The 17,147-nt window shown below is 34.9% G+C and overlaps 1 protein-coding gene across 2 annotated transcripts in view; it reads right to left on the bottom strand.

Annotated features, from left to right (window-relative positions):
• CSMD1 (CUB and Sushi multiple domains 1) overlaps positions 1-17,147 on the bottom strand; it is a 1,060,719-nt gene that overhangs the window by 221,978 nt on the left and 821,594 nt on the right. For both annotated transcript variants that reach the window (XM_065834358.2, XM_071807004.1), the window contains exon 22: positions 6,353-6,522. In XM_065834358.2, coding sequence (XP_065690430.2) covers positions 6,353-6,522 — 170 coding nt within the window. The remainder of the gene's footprint in view (positions 1-6,352; positions 6,523-17,147) is intronic.

The following is a 17,147-nucleotide window of genomic DNA, read 5'->3' as shown; positions in this document are numbered from 1 at the left end:
CTAATGAAATTTAGAAATACAATTTTTTGAGAGGACAGAACACTGCAACTACTTTTATATATTATGTAGTGACCAACAGTTTAAAGCAGAGCTATATTCTCAGTGGAGAAAATACCAGTATGTCATCAATATAGGTGAATGTCTTGAAAGTAACTTATTTGTCTCAAGTGCTGACATTAACAAAAAACAAAACAATAAAAACAAGGCACTTAAACTTTTTTTAAGAGAAAACCATAGATTTAGTTTAAAAACATACGCAGATATAAATAATTACATTCCCTGAAATAAGCTTTTGAAAAATAATATGTTACCCATTGATAGAACCGCATATTCTGTTCTTATTACTAAGGCAAATATTTTCTTATATCAAGGCACATAAATGAGCTATTGGAAGACAATCTATTGTATTTAAGATTTGTGCAAGTAGTAACACATACTTAATGTCTGTCTCTTGGCAGAAATATGGCTTTAAGCTGTGCTAACAGTATCTGAAAAAATGCTTCCAAGCATCTACCTTTGTCCTGTGCCAGAACTACAGTTCACTTTCATGGACTGATTACATTTTATTTATCATAGCTGGAAATCTATTGTACAAAATAAAGAAGCATTCATTCATCATAAGATTTATTTTTTAATAGCATTCTGATCATACATATTATGCAAAAAAGCACAGGTATCTTGTACTTGTTTTGAGCAATATTACTTTGAATGGAATGATCTATTTTTAATTGTCATTAATAAAAATGCTATCTATGTTAATAAAGTGATATTTATTCATCTGTTAAAAAAATAACAGCTAATTACTATAATCATCCCTTAGACATCCTGTTTCAGCCATGTTCTACCTCACTGACTGTTACAGATATTCTTCCCATCTTAGCAAGTCAAATAATAGCATCTCTCAGTGTAAATCCAGAAACAAACAAAAACATTGCTTTAGGAAATTAAAATGAGATAAGAGGGAATGTGTGAAAGTAGCTGAAAAAAAGCTGTGACTGTTTTCTTACTGCTGACACTTGTCCAGCTGTTAACATCAGAGTCATAAGTAGATACATTTCTACTCAAGAAACTGAAACAATGTTAGTAAGCAGATATAAACACTGAATCTCCATTGTCTATACTGATAACTTCTTTGAACCTTCCTGTGAACGAAAAAAGAATTTTCCCTAACAATTCTTGATCATGGTTTAGTAATCGATGTGAGCCAAGGACCATTTCCAAGAGGCAGCTTTTGTGCAACCATAGTGTTCTGTCACATGTGACTGTTTCCAGAGCCAGAGAACACATTTAATACACTAGTCTAGACATTATCACTATTAACTCATATATAGTGCACATGTTTAACTCATTTAGGAGAACCCACTCAAAGTATAATTTACAAGCTACAGTTATTGTTTTGTCTCTTAGAAAAAAAAAAAAGGAAGATCTATTCAGCTAAATAGATGAAAGACATGAAATTACATTCTGGTTTTCCTCCTACCTCTAACAAATTCACAGTGATTGCATTATCAAGATTTCACTGTAAGTAGTCACTTTAAAGAATTACAAAATTTCAAATGGCAGTTAAAGCAGGGAGACCAGGAAGCTAAGTGTTAGTGGGTGAAAAAGGGTAAGCTTTAAAATAAACAGATAATCCAAGTATTCAGTTTTGCCATATGCCTCAAAATGGTGATTCTGTCTCAATTTCTTTACTTGAGTTCAGATTTTTTTTCTCAGTAATTCAAGTTCAAACTTTGTCATGGCTATAGAAAGCTTCTCCTATGACATGCAGGTCATTAACCGACATGTAAAGCAGGAAGCATTAGTTCTGATGCTTCCTTATGTCTTACTGATGTCAGAAACACCCTCTCAAATCATATGCAATTCCCTATGCACCACAGCCTCATTATTCAGCCTCAATATTCTCACTTGTGCCAACAGTAAACCTGGTCGAATATATACAGCTGGAGCTGGTTTGTATTTTCAAAGTAAGTAAACAGTGCCAGGTAGCAGTCCAGTCACCACAACTTGATTGTCCACACAGTATTTATTGTCACTACATCCTTGACACACATTTAATGCAGACTCCCTAGCTCCCTCACAAATCTTCCCTGAGAAAGCGTTAGTCCAGGAGCTGCACAAGCCAGGGACTATTTCTGAGAGACAGTTTGAGTGAGCCATCTTGTTTCATAAGATTGGAGAGTTTAACGTTATGGATGTAGTCAACCTGCAGAAGCTGGCCTGCGGGCAGCATGGAATGAACAAGCATTGTTCAGAGCACTGGGATAAAATGTAGCCAGATCATGCAGGGATACCACATTTCACCTGAACTGAAAGGGAAGTGCTTACTCTACTGCTGGGATTAAAATATGCAGGCAAGAGAAGAGGAGAATGCTACAATTATTCATTAGGTGAAATGCTCTAATAATGGTGCTGATGTATCTGCACCTGCTGTGGAAATGTGAAAATAGACACTCACCTGAAGGAGAAGGAAATGGTGGCTAGATTTTCTCAAATTTCAGTTTCTCATTCTGATAGTAAAGACAAATTACTTACAACTGAACTTTGCAATTTTCCTTGATTGCAGAGATCTTTGTGGCACAAAAATATCCCAAAGCGAAACACTTTTAAAATATTGCTTTAATGGTTTTAGAGAAAATTCCTGTATAGCTTCCTGACATCTTTATGCATTTTCCTATATATTCCAAAATATTTTCATTACATCTTCATTGAATACTTAGTGATCCTACCTTAAAGAAATAGTGATATTATATACTTCATAAGACACTCATGATGGGTTGAACTTGGTGTTATCAGGATTGTTTCTCACACTTTTTTCCGTCATTTCACTTTCTCACACACTACTGTGCAGCATTTTTTTTTGCAATTTCTTAAATACATCTGCCCAAGGCCCCAGCACCTCAGCTGGGGGCTCAGCTGTGCCTTGCAGTGGGTGGTTGGAGCTGCTGGAATCAGTTGTGTCCAGCATGAGGCAGCCTCGGCCTCTCCTCACAGAGACCCCCTGCAGCCCCCACTGCCAGTGCCTGGGCACCCACACCCAGTACAACATTATATACGTACATATTTTCTTTAAAACAGACAAAGATATTCAAGTGAGAAAATACTCTAAATTTCAACACGAGGTTTATAAATATTCTTAAGGCTTAGTGCATCCCTCACAAGCTGTCTTCAACACAGTATTGGGGCTTCTGTGCAGATACAAGATAGGTTGGTCTTTATATTTTGTTACTATTTAGCGTACAGATCAGAAATAAAGCAAACTTCAGAGGCTCACAGCCCTGCCAAAACTGTGGGAAAGGTAAGCCTTTGGAGAGTGTCTTAATTTCCCAATTTCTCAGATTGTAGTTCTGGTCAGAGCACAGGAAAATTTATTTCAGACTTACCTGCAAAACAGGACAGGACAGAGAAGAGGGAGAAGACAGTAGATAGTAGATATTTGCTTAAACTAGGACATAACCAAAACATGCAACTACAGTTAAGGAACACTTCTGAATAATTTTAGGGTGGTAAAATAAAATAAAATATAAACCAAAATATTCTGTTAGCTGAGAATGAATTCATCCCTTCTTGCTGAAAAAGTAGCTGCTGTAGTCCATATTTTTCCTGACTGATATTAAAAAGGCTAATTTATTTGGAAAAAAAAAAAAAAAGAGAAAATAAAACATCAAAGGAATGCAACAGTGACCTCTGATAAATTATTGAAGGCGACAATATAGGACCCTGTATGAAGAAGACATCACTCCACATGTGTACGGACAAAATTGACAATTAGTCCTAAAGATGACGTAGCACTTAAATATGAGAGTTTACAGAGGGCTGAAAAGGGCTGAAAACAAAATTTTCCCCCGTATATAGTACTGCCTTGTAGCATCCATTCCTTGAGTCTTCTGTATAGTTCCATTCTGTGATATAAAGAAAGGTAGTTCAGAGCTGTGGAAAGCACAGGCAATGATTGAGGAGTATCTGCCTTAGAAGCAGAGACTAGGTTTGAACAGGAAAAGGCTGAGCAGGGATGTGATTGAGGTTTACAAAATCATGAAGGTATTAGAGAACATGAATGCAAAACTATTCATGGAATCCTGTATTGTTAGAGCAAAGGAGTATTTAATGAAACCTGATGTTTCATTAATCAACCAACAATTTTTATTTCAAAGAGATGAAAGAATCTACTTCTTTACACAGTTTGTACTGAACTTCCAGGATTTGTTGTCATAGAAGAGGTTTCTAGTAGTATCAACTATTTTAAAGGACTACCAAAGTTCAAAGACAACATGGCAGCAGCAGATGGACAAGACAGCAAACTGTGGTCTAACTTAACACAGCTGCTGTGGATATTGAGGCAGCATAAGGGCACAGACACCACCTATCACTATTATCAGAGAAAGCATACTGAGTTAGATGGACTGCTTGTTGCAAGTCAGCTCCTTTTGGCAGTCTTCCAGACAACGTCTGGGTAAGTTCGGGGGCTAGATCGAGGGTTGGTTCCAATGGACATCCGGGTTTGGGAGTGGAGAGGAAATAGACTTTATTGTTTTAAATGCAAGTTGTAGAGAGACTATGGGAGAAGAGAGTTTAACCATATAAATTAAAGTCATGCCATGCCAATTGCCCCAAAACCAGACAACAGGCCTTGCAGTACAGATATCACCACAATTTTGCCTTTGCTTCCTGTGGATCCTCAGGAGTATTGTGCTAACAGACCTATGAAAGAAGAAAGTATCTAACAGATTGCTCAGAACAGCTTTCTCTCAGGCAAATCTTTCTTATATCTCAAGGGAATATCTCTAACTATGCTTGACATTACTCATGAAATGTTCTGAAGGATAACTGAGTTTCTTGAATGTTTGTTTAGGGCTTTCTAAGTTTTTGTTTTTGTTTTTTTTTTTTTTTTGTTCAGGTAATTTATTAAATTATTTATAAACTTGATACGTGCAAAGCTTCTGGGAGACTTATATCCAAACAGTTCAGTGGGCAATTAAATTCTTGTCTGCTGTATCTGTTCAGAGCGAAAATACTTTTGGGGATCTGCACAGTGAGATGACAGAAAATGCAAGCAAAGGATAATATAGAACACCTATTTTGCCCACCTACTCAATTCTCTTTCATCTGAAAGGAAAAATATATGCCAAGAGCTTGCAGTGTTTCATACATGGTGCCACACAAGCATGGAGGCATTTGTTATTAGTAATTTTGTCAGTAAAGATGGAGAAAATGCTGCTCTTTTTACTGTAACTTTCTAATACTATTGGGGATAATAAAGGATTTGCTTATTTAATGGTCTAGTCTAGCCTGTACTTGCAAAATGAACAGGTATAACAACAATGATATGAGAAGTCTTTTCCCCTCCACCACTGCCATCATTATAGCTCTAAATTCCTTGTACTTGGCAAATCATTTATAACTTCAAATGGAATTGTCACACTTACTTACATAAGTCTCTTAAGAGATAAAAGTATGGCCAATGATACCTTTAAACTCCTGGTGGGGAGAATTCAGTGCAAATGAAAGTAGTAAAACCAAGTTAGAAATGTAAACAGCAATTTCTAACATGTTAAATGGGTTGCTGTGAGATCCCCAGACAGCAAATTGCTAACTGAATCCTGAACACTTGGTGATTTGAAATAGTAATTAATTCTGAAAATTTAGAGACTTAAATTTAAGAGAGTAATTTAATGTATGCTCAGCACTTCAGATCGGTCATGATTTTCAGTACATGCTAGAATGCAGCAACCATTATTAAGAAAAGACAGATTACGGCCATGCTGTATAAAAGTATATTACATGTTCAAAATCTGTATATGTTTAGACCAAGTTTCAAAGTCTATCTACAACATAAATAATGAAAACCATCTTCTGTAACTACGGTTTTAGTCAATATTACAGTGCTATGTCTTAGCTTGCTCCTTTCTGTTCACATGAGCAATTAATTAATTTGAAACAAAACTAAACAAAACAAACCAGTTCTGTGCAAGACAAAATAATAAGAATGTACCAAAATATACTAAAATTTAAACCTGTAAACCTGTGCTTTGTTAATTATCATGCTACACGTATAAATATTTTCACAAACAGAAAATAATATAGACACTTTTGTATTCAAAATTCAAGTTCACATTTTAGGTTTTCTGTTTAGATTTTAACCCACCATACATTGAATTCTTAAGAACACATATATTTTCAGTGGAACCTAGTATAAATAATTGAATCTAGTATTAAAAAATTATGCTACCCACATAGAATTTATTCATTTTCTATAAGTGAAAAAACAGAAAAATAATTGTTTTTTAAAACAGAGTTGTCCATGAAATGTGAATGTTGAGTACAGTAGCAAGTGAAATTATTTTATTTTTACCTTAACAACATCACCCTCATGCAGCTGAAAGCTTCTGGCTCTAAGATGGATCCCTTTTCCAGGCTCTGTTTCAATTTTATAGATACATTCATGGTTGTTGTCATAATTAGATGGAAAATTTGGAGACAGCAATGTTCCTTCATTTCCAGAGACGGTTGCTCCACATTCAGCTAAAGAAAACAGATGCATTTAAAAAAAAAAAAAAAAAAAAAAGTGAATTATCCATTTCAATAAAACATTGGTTATTTTAGTAATATTTAGACTCTGTGAAAACTCTAATGTGCTGCCTAGGAAAAGTTTGTTTCTGTCGGATTTCATCTGTAGGACAAACTCCTAGAAACCCTACCAAAATTGCTATCTCCTACATTTCATTCGGTGTGATTATTATGTACACTTAGTGTTCTTATGTATTTCCCTTTACCTCAAATGTATCCCTTGGTCCTTCAATCAGACTAACGTATAATGCAGGTTAGCTGGATTCCATAAAAACTGGATGTTTTGTTGAAATATATTTATTGTGGTAACATTTCAAACAAATGTAACATTGATTTCACCCACTTCCCTGTTCAGCTTTACAAATAAGTATTAGAAAAAGCAGACAATGAGCTGCTGAGATAAAAGAAACTGGCAATAAATCAAGAGCATTCAAATATTTGTTTTTTTTTCTCCACCAGGAATAGAACTAAAAGACTGAAAACAAATCAGCATTTATTGATATCATTCAAAGCCAAGCAGACAACTCCCTTCTTTTCCAGGTAAAGAGTAGGTGAGTCTGTTTCACAGCTATCTGTAGTAAGAACTTAGTGGCACTTTCAGTAGACATTTTACTCATTGCTCCCCAGTAAAGAAAATAATAAAGTATAGAAAGAGTGGTATTCTCGAGCCCACAGTTTCATCAAATTATTCCAAATGTGTTTAATAAAGTTCAGCACATAAATGAAAATATCTAAAGACATAGTAAATAATATCAGTGTATTGTTCAAACAAATATTCAAAATGCTTAAAAATAGCCTAAAAACACCCTCAGGAACCCCACAATAACAATAACATATTGATATTCATCTACAGGTTTTTTTTAGGGTGGATAAATATGGATTTTGATATAAACATAATTCAGATCTCATTCAGAGCTTGGTAAAAACCTGATATAGCTATTTAAATATTAATAATAACAAATTGGCATGTAATTGTAAATCAACAGATTTTTTTATCAAATATGTGAGTATATATATATATAAAGAATCATTTTGAAAATATAGTCTAAAGGCAGACCAGAAAGATATATAAGCAAATAATTCACTTAAACATATTCATGGAGAAATGTATACTTTATATTTACAAAGAAACAATCTAGAAAAATTTATTTACATTTCTGCAACCTTGACCAACAACATCAAATTTGTGTTTTTCTTGCATTTGAAAAGCCTAAAATTAGTGAAATTTTCTGTATTTTAGTCTTCCTCCCTTCGATATAATTGAAAACAAAAGGGAGGAACAAAGAGAAGGAGAGGGAGGCAGGGAGGAGTGGAGGGAAGGCAAAAAGGAGACGGAGAAAATCAAAGAGGGGACAAAAGTAAGGAGGAATGAGATAGTCACAGTCTTGTTTGGAATCTTATTTCTAGTCCACATTTGGGTTCTCCTTAGGCAAAGTGAGGAAGGAAATTACCAATAAGCTGGCTCAGAATCTTTGATTTTGCACATAGGTTTAGAGTTCATTTACTGTTCTAAATTACAGTTTAATTTCTCCACTCCCTTAGCTTTCTTAGGCCCTAAGCTGCATTACATTTGGTAGGCACAAGAGTGTTAGGGAAGAAGAACCCCTGCCATCGAACTTCAGAGAGCAAAACTCTTCCTTTGTTGGTGAGTGTGGGATGCGTCAGTTTAAAGTCACTTTATCTAAATGTTTCAAAGAACTGACAAATTAACTAGATTTTTATTTTGGTACTGCTTTGGTAAGGGATCTGTGAAATATGTGATTCATATTACATATGGTTACATATACATATCTATATGTGTTTGTGTATGCATGTTCATATGTAGCTATTTTTGTCTTTGATTTTTAGGAAACAAGTGGAACTAACTGAGTTTATAAAATGCAGTTCAAAGCACTGCCAAAATTAATGTTTAGACCCATATTATTTGACGTCTTCTTATGTTTATGGCACCAGTACTCAACACACACCTTCTGAAAACAAGTGTTTGCCCAAGTAGAAATCTATGCAAAAATATCTATGTTGCCTTAGGCTGCATTGCCATCTTACTGTCTACCTCTTTCAAAGAACTGGAAAATATAGAAGTAGAATGCTGAAGAGAAGAAAATGATAAAACATTACGGAAGCAAAGGTTTTTTTCTTACATAATGTTCACACAGAATTCTACTGTTTGTTTCCGTGACTGACTGTAAACCATTAAGACATACATAGTAACAGAAAAATGAGCTTTTCCTAATCTAGAACTGGCCAAATTTCCTGTTCCGATAAGTCTATGTTCCAAAGTTCAAAACCATAGCAATTTAAATCTGTGAATAAAAGTACTGGTGTATAAGATCAGGATAAAAAGGGTTCCAAACTAAAGTTAATATAATATTACTACTCTTCTAAAGTATACTACATTCTTCAAGAAGACGACATGTTTTCTGCCATGAACAATTAGTTATTTACTAAAATTCAATTACAGTTCAAAGTTCTTTGAACTCAGGTTGGCACTCATACACCTCAAACCCATCCTATACAGCAATATTCTCTTTTCAGTGCATACTACCCCTTCTCAAATACCTTGCAAATATTTGGCAGCTCTACAGTTTCATCAGGCCCTATCATTCCCTTTGTCATCATGATGAAGTCTTGCTCATGTCCTCTGATCAGTCAAGTTTCTTAGCTTATCTCACGTCAGTCAGTAAATCACTGACACAGCCCCCAGAAAGAGGTTTCCATAGCAAAGTAAGCCCTTCTTCGTCAGCTTTCCTCCCTCAATATGAAAGCTATATGAAAGAAGTCACAGTTGAGCTTGGTGTTTACTTGCCACTTTTCATTAATGTTTGAAAATCAAGTTAAGGTAATTTTTAATTAGCTCTTCCAATATCTTAGCCTGGAGATTTAGGTGACTTTTCCAGATGAATGTTGCTCCCAATCATGGAAAGATTTCTTTCTCTCCAGACCATTGGAGCTTCTTGAGATGCAGTGTCCTAATACCTGAAATCTCTCTCATTTGTGTTCCATGTCTAGGTATACAAAGGACTTTATGCCCTAAGGACTTCAGCTAAGTATTTTTCTAACCATTCCTGTACACTGCAATCTAGAACTGCATGAGCTCCCTGCACATAATGAGGGTCTAGAAACTCAAAAGACCAGCCATAAACAGTAATACTGAGTCTGGTCTTGTCAGGAGGAATAGTTATTATTTTACTCAGCAGTATAGGAAATATCATGGTATTTGCCTTTAAAAATATCTACGATAGCTGATAACGCTGCTGCTTTTTTAATACGGTAATTAACACATGCAGCCAGAATGTGTGATATGTAAATTCAATTAATTTTGCCTCTGGGGATTTAAGCATGCATCTCCTATGATTTCTCTTTCACACAAATGGATTAGAACATCAGCTAGTCACAAACAAAGCAAATGTTGCCTAACCACTTTAGCATAATGGGTAGGGCATTAAATAGGGGAGGAAGAACACTTCTCCAAGGAAATTCATGCATTAAACAGTTGGGAAATAAAATTCTGAAATAACCCATGAATCAACATTCACTGTTACTATGTGAGTACCAAAATACTAGACTGGAAAAATACACTCATGTTCACTTCCATTTTTTTTGCTTCCAGTTAATCTTCAATTATTTATGCAAAATGAAACAACAGCCTTTAGTCACATTGGCAAGATCATTCTGCTAAGAGACATCAAATATAATTTAAAATTGTTTTACAGAAACAAAGGAAATGAAGACACATCTCTTATGTTCTTGATGAAAGATCAAGCCACAAAATTTTATGTAAGGAAGTGATATGGCTCAACCACCTATGGTAACTAAAAAAATCTGCCAATCACCCTTCAAAAATGTCATGCAACATTCCTCATCTAGCACATGTGCTTTATGAGTAACTACTGATTTTAGTACCTGATCCTGAATACAGTCACACTCAAAGTTGCAGTTAATGGCTCAATATCCAAATGGAGACCAGTGACAAGTGGCTTTCCTTAAGGGTCAGCATTGGGACTGGCACTGCTTAACATCTTTATCAGTGACACTGACAGTGGGATTGAGTGCACCTTCACAAGTTTGCCAAAGACACCAAGCTGTGTGGTGGTAAACACACTGGACAGAAGGCATGCCACCCAGAGGGACTTTGACAGGGTTGAGAGATGGGTCTGTGTGAACTTTGTGAAGTTCAACAAGGTCAAGTGTAAGGTTCTGCCACATGGGTCAGGGCAATCCCAAGCACAAACAAAGGCTGGGCAGAGAATGGATTGAGATCAGCCCTGAGTAGAAGGACTTGGGGCTGTTGGTTGATGAGAAGCTCAATGTGACCTGACAATGTATACTTGCAGCCCAGAAAGCTGCATCAAAAAAAAACATGACCAGCAGGTTGAAGGAGGTGATTCTCCCTCTCTACTCAACTCTCATAAGACCGCACCTGGAGTACTGTGTTCAGCTCTTGGACGCCCAACATAAGAGGGATATAGACCTGTTGGAGCAAGTCCACGGACGATCCATGAAAATTATCAGAGGGCTGGATCACTTCTCCTCTGAAGACAGGCTGAGAGTGAGAGAATTGGAGTTGTTTAGCCTGGAGAAGAGAAAGCTCAAGGGACTACTCCTACATTTATACAGTCCTAAAATTACATTCAACCCTTTGAAGGCAACAACGAGGCTAACGTGGCCCCTGGTGAAAATGAGTTTGACACCTATGGACTACGTGATCTTTAAGGTCCCTTCCAACCCAAATGATTCTATGATTCTATGATTCTTTAAAAGAGCTCTTTAGCTCTTGGCTACAGATGAATTCCTTTTACTCTTTCATGCTACTACTCCAATGCCTTCCAGATTCCTTCTGAGTTCCAGAGAACTGCCCTCATCCTGGGAGAATTATTTGCCTCGCCAGCCCAGAGAGATGAAAGAGAAAATATTTCTCATGCCTTCAACATGAGAAAAAATCTTGTATCTGCTTGTATTTTCATTTATTAACTATAATTCACTGAAGATTAACCATAAGAAACAACTATATGAGTATTCGTATCTACAAGCCTTCAAATTATGCAAACATAGATGCATACAGAATTTGCCACGAGAAATAATCTTTACTGATCTTAAAGTAATTGCTGTTGATATTCTGTCTCCATACATTGATTCACAACCTGTCTTGGAAAAATCAGTGTGAATTTAGGTGAACAGATATACTATAATATACCCACTGAACACACTCTGTATAAATAGTATTTTCAGGACAAGCTCATCTAGCTGTAGCTTTTAAAGAAAATGAATACATTTCATACTGCTTTTTGTCAGATGATGTTATGTGCTTAGACAAGTATAGTATTAATATAGGTAAAATTTAAGAACTTAAAATCTGCATATGATAAAATGTTTAAAAATTGCTTAACAAAGATGTAGCACTGAAATATGCATTATGATGTAAAACAGATCCCTTCTTTGTTCTGCTCTCTTGCTTTTCCTTTGTTTCTGTAGCAATTTATTTGATTTTTCAAGATGAAAAATAAATTTATTCAAAATTTCCAGGGTTTTTACTATCTATATAGTAGCACCTAAATCCACTCTTTACATTAAATAGAAAAGATCTGGTTGTCACTTTATAATAATATTTACCCAAAATTGCTCAGGTATTTTAAATATGTCTTATGTCAAAAACGAAAATATGGATAACGCAAGACAGTTTTCATCAGAGAATACGTACAAAAGTCTGTTTTGAGCAAAAATGGGCAAATAAAGAAAACTAGTAGGGAATTTTATCCCATGAAAGTGAAAGTCTGATAATTCATTAGATGTCATAAGAAATAATGAAAAGCTTCCATTCTTGAGGGCAGGAGAGACTTCTCTCTCCTCTAGGAAGGACATAAAGAGATTGTTGCAACTTGTGCACAATTATTTTGAGTCTGAGGGAGAAAGAACGAAAGGCACATTGCAGAAATAATGTGAAATAGTGCCTACTGTGTTCTGACGATCTATAAAATTAAGAGGTTGTTCTCATGTTAAAAGGGTCTGATTAATTGGAATTAGACTATAAATAAAAAGTCAGAATAATTAAAATGAAACTTTATTGAGACTATAAAATAATTAGATTCTAAGCACTGCAACCATACTGAACACTCACATGTTAAGAATGCTCTAGTTAATCTAGTTCCCTAATTTGAAGGAGAAATACAGAAAAAAAAAACATTCAGACATTATAAAAGAACACCAAATATGTATTTTTAGTTCCTTTATAAAACATTAGATTCTAATCATCTGTAATTTAAGAACAGGGGCTACCTTTCTGATGTCCTCAGAGAATAACTGTGCATCCTTAGCTGAGGATGAGGAGCAAGGGGTGACCTTCTTTAAGAATACAGCCTTATGTATGCAGCAAGATTTTGCTGTAACTGAGTTGTAATGCATAGTAATTTAATGTAGCTAATTTAAATAAAAATGTGCTCATAGTGCTACAGATGTTTTTGCATTTGTATCTAAATGAAGAATAAATTCCATAAAATCTCCCAAACTTTCTCTGCATAGTTTGGCTGTTAGTGCTTTAAAGAGATAATGTCATCACATCTAAATGGCTTGTAACATAGCTTAAACTAGCATGTACTAAACAAAATTTGTTCAGTAAATATCAGCTGCTTATATGGTTCCAATTCAGGTTCTTCACTTCTCAAATCCCCCAGAGCACAGCAGTCAAAAGACAAGCTCCCTTAAACTCAGCTTCTTTAAAAAGAAGGAAAAATAAAAAATAAAAAAGCAGATAAAAACAGATTAATCTAATTATTTACTACAGTTTGTGAATCTTGTCTTCTTTTTAAAGTTATTTTTATTTATTTATTATAAAATGAAAAGCATGCACCTTAAAATTCAAAGTGTTTACTACTTATGCCCACATATAAAAGGTTTTATAGGAGGAACTGTATGTTTAATTTTCATATCAGTTTCTGAGTTGTTTGTTATAACCTTGCTGAGGACTGCAGCAGACTGGAAAATGCTACCTTATCAAACTGTTCTTTTATTCCCTTGCAGTGGGAGCAATCTGTCTGGAACAGATACATAACCCCATTCTTTGTTCTTTTGCTTAATAAAGTCACTTAAATTCTATTTACATAAGTAACTTTTCTTCTTTCATTGTCTCACTTGAAATTGGATAAAAGGAAACTGCAGAGGGTATATCTTTTGAAGATCATCAAACACTTCTTGAATATGAACACAAACTCCATAAAACAAACAAAACTCAGGGATTCTTGAAATGCTTTGAAATACAGTACATGCTAAAATGTAGTGATAACTCTGTTTAATGGAAAAGTTCGCTTTATTATTTTTCTTCAATACACCTTGCTAAAAGGTTTGACAGGATTTTAAGCAGATCTCCAAAGCAGGGATCAAATAAAAGTAGTACATCATAAGTTTAAAGGCTTCTCTGCCACAAAGCACTCTACTGAGTGCAGAATACCTTTGCTGTATTTACAAAATTGTGCAGCAGCTCATAAAAAAATGAAAAGCTGAGCTCAGACAGTTGATATTGTTACCCAGTAGCACAGTCATACAACATTAAAACAAGAGCAAAGGGGATCATCGATAAAGCACAGCATCATGCACAAACTGTTAACCAGAATGCTGCATCAAGCCACGGCACACGTTGTCTGCTCAGTACCTCTGTAGCACAGTGCCTTAACCTGTATTATGCTCACAGTCCTTTGTCTCCAATTTTGTGGCCAGAACTTAATCCATGAGCCTGTAACCATTCATCTACCAGGCTGCCAGGCTGCTGTGGCAGTGCCTTCACTCTGGTACCACAAGCCCTCTTGTTCTCAGCTGGCATCGCTAAATTCTGAACCACTGTCATGCCAGGTTTCTCCTAAAAAGTGACTGCCATTTATTTTTAAATCATACTGGTCTCACCACAGTTCTCACTCTTTTGCCTTGCAGTTTTTAGCCTATAACTCTACACTAATAGCACACTTTTCCAAACCTGGTGGCTTTTAGCCTATAACTTCACATTGGAATAGAGCCTAGTAGATAAGGAGCAGATAACAATTATTTAAAAACACAATAAATATTACACAATAATATACATGCACAAAGCTTAACTACTATTTAATCTGCAACACCTACACATGCTCCAACCATGGCTAGCAGTTATCATAAGCTGAGGAGCTTGAGAAAGTCTGCATGAAAAATATAACTGTACTGAGGAGAAAGCAGGAAGATTTTTTTTTTTTTCATCACCATTATTGTCACTGCTATCTTTACTTGAGAGATATTTGTCTGAGAACTCTCTCCTTCCTCTTCCCAGCTGGTGCCTGAGAAATCGCTTTCCCTTTTAAATCTCTCTCTTCTTCCCTTTTTTCCACCCTCTCTTCTTCCCTTTTTCCCTCCCCATTAGCTTCTCTAAGATATATTTGAAGTCAAAGTAGGTCATCAAGCTATGGACTGCATTAATAAAGCATGTACATATAAACTTCTCTCAGCATTCTTTAAGCAACATCCATACAGTGATGGTGAGGTTAGAAGACCTCATTGAAAAGCCTACTGAAATGCCTTGCTGACAACAGACCTCTTATTCTGTATTTTTTTTCACTATTTCATTGCAAACAATAATGCAGAAGGAAAGGAAGGACTACACAGCAGGCAAAATCTTTTCTGAGGTTTGCTTAATTAGTTTTCAATCTATGTGCTTTTGACATAAGATACAGCTCAGGTTCTCAGAACAAATCCTATGATGTTAATTAGTCTCAGGGGATTATTGGCAGAATCCAAGGTGAGGGCATTTTGCTTTCTTTTTTTTTTTCTTTTTTTTTTTTTAGATTATGTCTACTCTTTCTTATATCATTTGATAATAACCTATGAAGATAGTATTCCTACATTATTTGCCTTATCAAGAAAAAAAAATAGCATATACGATCTCAAAATCTAGAAAGAAGCCAAAAGGGTGACCTGAGGCAATTGCTATTCTTTCTGAATATAGGTAATTAAAATTTCATACCAGGTTTCAGATTAAGATGATTAAGGTCTCATACAAATCACTCCTCCTTTTCATTTTGAAAACAGAGTTAGAATGCCCACTATGCACCAGCTGAAATGTGTTAGTGTTTCCTGATTATTAAAGTTTTGATTTTGAAATAGAGAAATCCCAAACCTGTAATTACTATATTGCACCATATTTTGAAGATTCGTATACAGTAGGACTCAAACACTAACTCAAACAAATATTTAATTTTGTCAAACATTGACAGAAAAATAAGGGGATAGAAAAACAGATTAAAAAATCCACCTTTCAATTGTATTTCTAAAAATGCAATGTTATAAGATAAAAAAATAGAAATTATAGAAAATCTAATAAATAACTTTATTAAATATGTTTTATGAAATTGAAAACAACCTAAGGATCTAACAATTTAAATGTGGTAGCATTTAAATATAGAGTTCCAAAATACAGTGGATCCTGGACATTGCATGAAAATTCAGAGATACAAGCACTGATGGTATATAAGATTTCTTTCTCATTAGCAGCTCTTACATGAGAGCTCTCTCTACTAAAACACTAGCTAAAAATGAATAGCAATTTTGAGACTTAGTCTGACTTCTCAAAGGTGAACTCAAATTCCAATTTTATGTTACAGAGAATTTAAAAACAGCGAATGCCAGATCTCAATAGTCTCAGGAATCTCCAGTGCTATTCAGGCTAACAGTGTTCTCAGTTATTTGTCAGTTTTGATGGAAATAAACTCAATGCTACAACATGACAGAGTCTATTAATTATAATTTATGATTTTGAAATGAATACTAATAAAACTATTAAAAAACCCCAGCTTATTAAAATGTCAGCAATTTATTGTAGCACCTTATCATTAATTATTCATGTAGTATTTCTTATAACAACCAAATGTGATAAATTAATGTGATATTAATGTGAATACCCGTGAACAATACCTTGACGAAGGTTTTATTCAAATACTCTATTTATGCACCATTAAAAATCAAGCGACATGTAAAATTTAATAAAGGAGCAACACCATTTAAATATGAAGCAAAAACATTAAGTAGCTGTTTATTTTCAGCTTTATCCTTTATTTTTTTCACAGCTTGCATTAGGAACACTCCATGTAGTTGAAATGAATAATGGGGTACAGGAAAGCAATGCAGGTTAAGACACCAACAAACCAAAAAAAAAAACCAAAAACAAACAACAAAACACACAGCACTTAAAACCACGTTTATTGTATTAGTGTGTTATGCTTGAACTCTATGCAATGCTTACGATGAAAAGCTAGTTTGAACTGAATATATTGTACACTGTACAGTGTACAAATAATATTTTCATGGTATATCCTAGGTAAGATTTATCATGATTTCTTAATGAGATAGTGAGCAGGGAAAACCCAGACAAGTAGATAGAAGCAGTATGCAAATCAGGTAATAGAATGAAAATCTAAATAAGGACAATCTCAGAAAGGGGAGTTCAAGAACTAATTCAAACTTTCCTTTCCATTACCATGTGGTGTCTGAATGCCTAAATCCTGGAAGAGGTGATGAATGTGTTTAGTTACATGTCCTCGTGAACAGGAAAAAATAACCATTTCTAATAACAT

This window comes from Patagioenas fasciata, chromosome 3 (genome assembly GCF_037038585.1).
Source record: "Patagioenas fasciata isolate bPatFas1 chromosome 3, bPatFas1.hap1, whole genome shotgun sequence".
Lineage (NCBI taxonomy): Eukaryota > Metazoa > Chordata > Aves > Columbiformes > Columbidae > Patagioenas > Patagioenas fasciata.
Note: the sequence above shows the minus strand (reverse complement) of the source record. Positions and strands in the feature narration are given on the sequence as shown.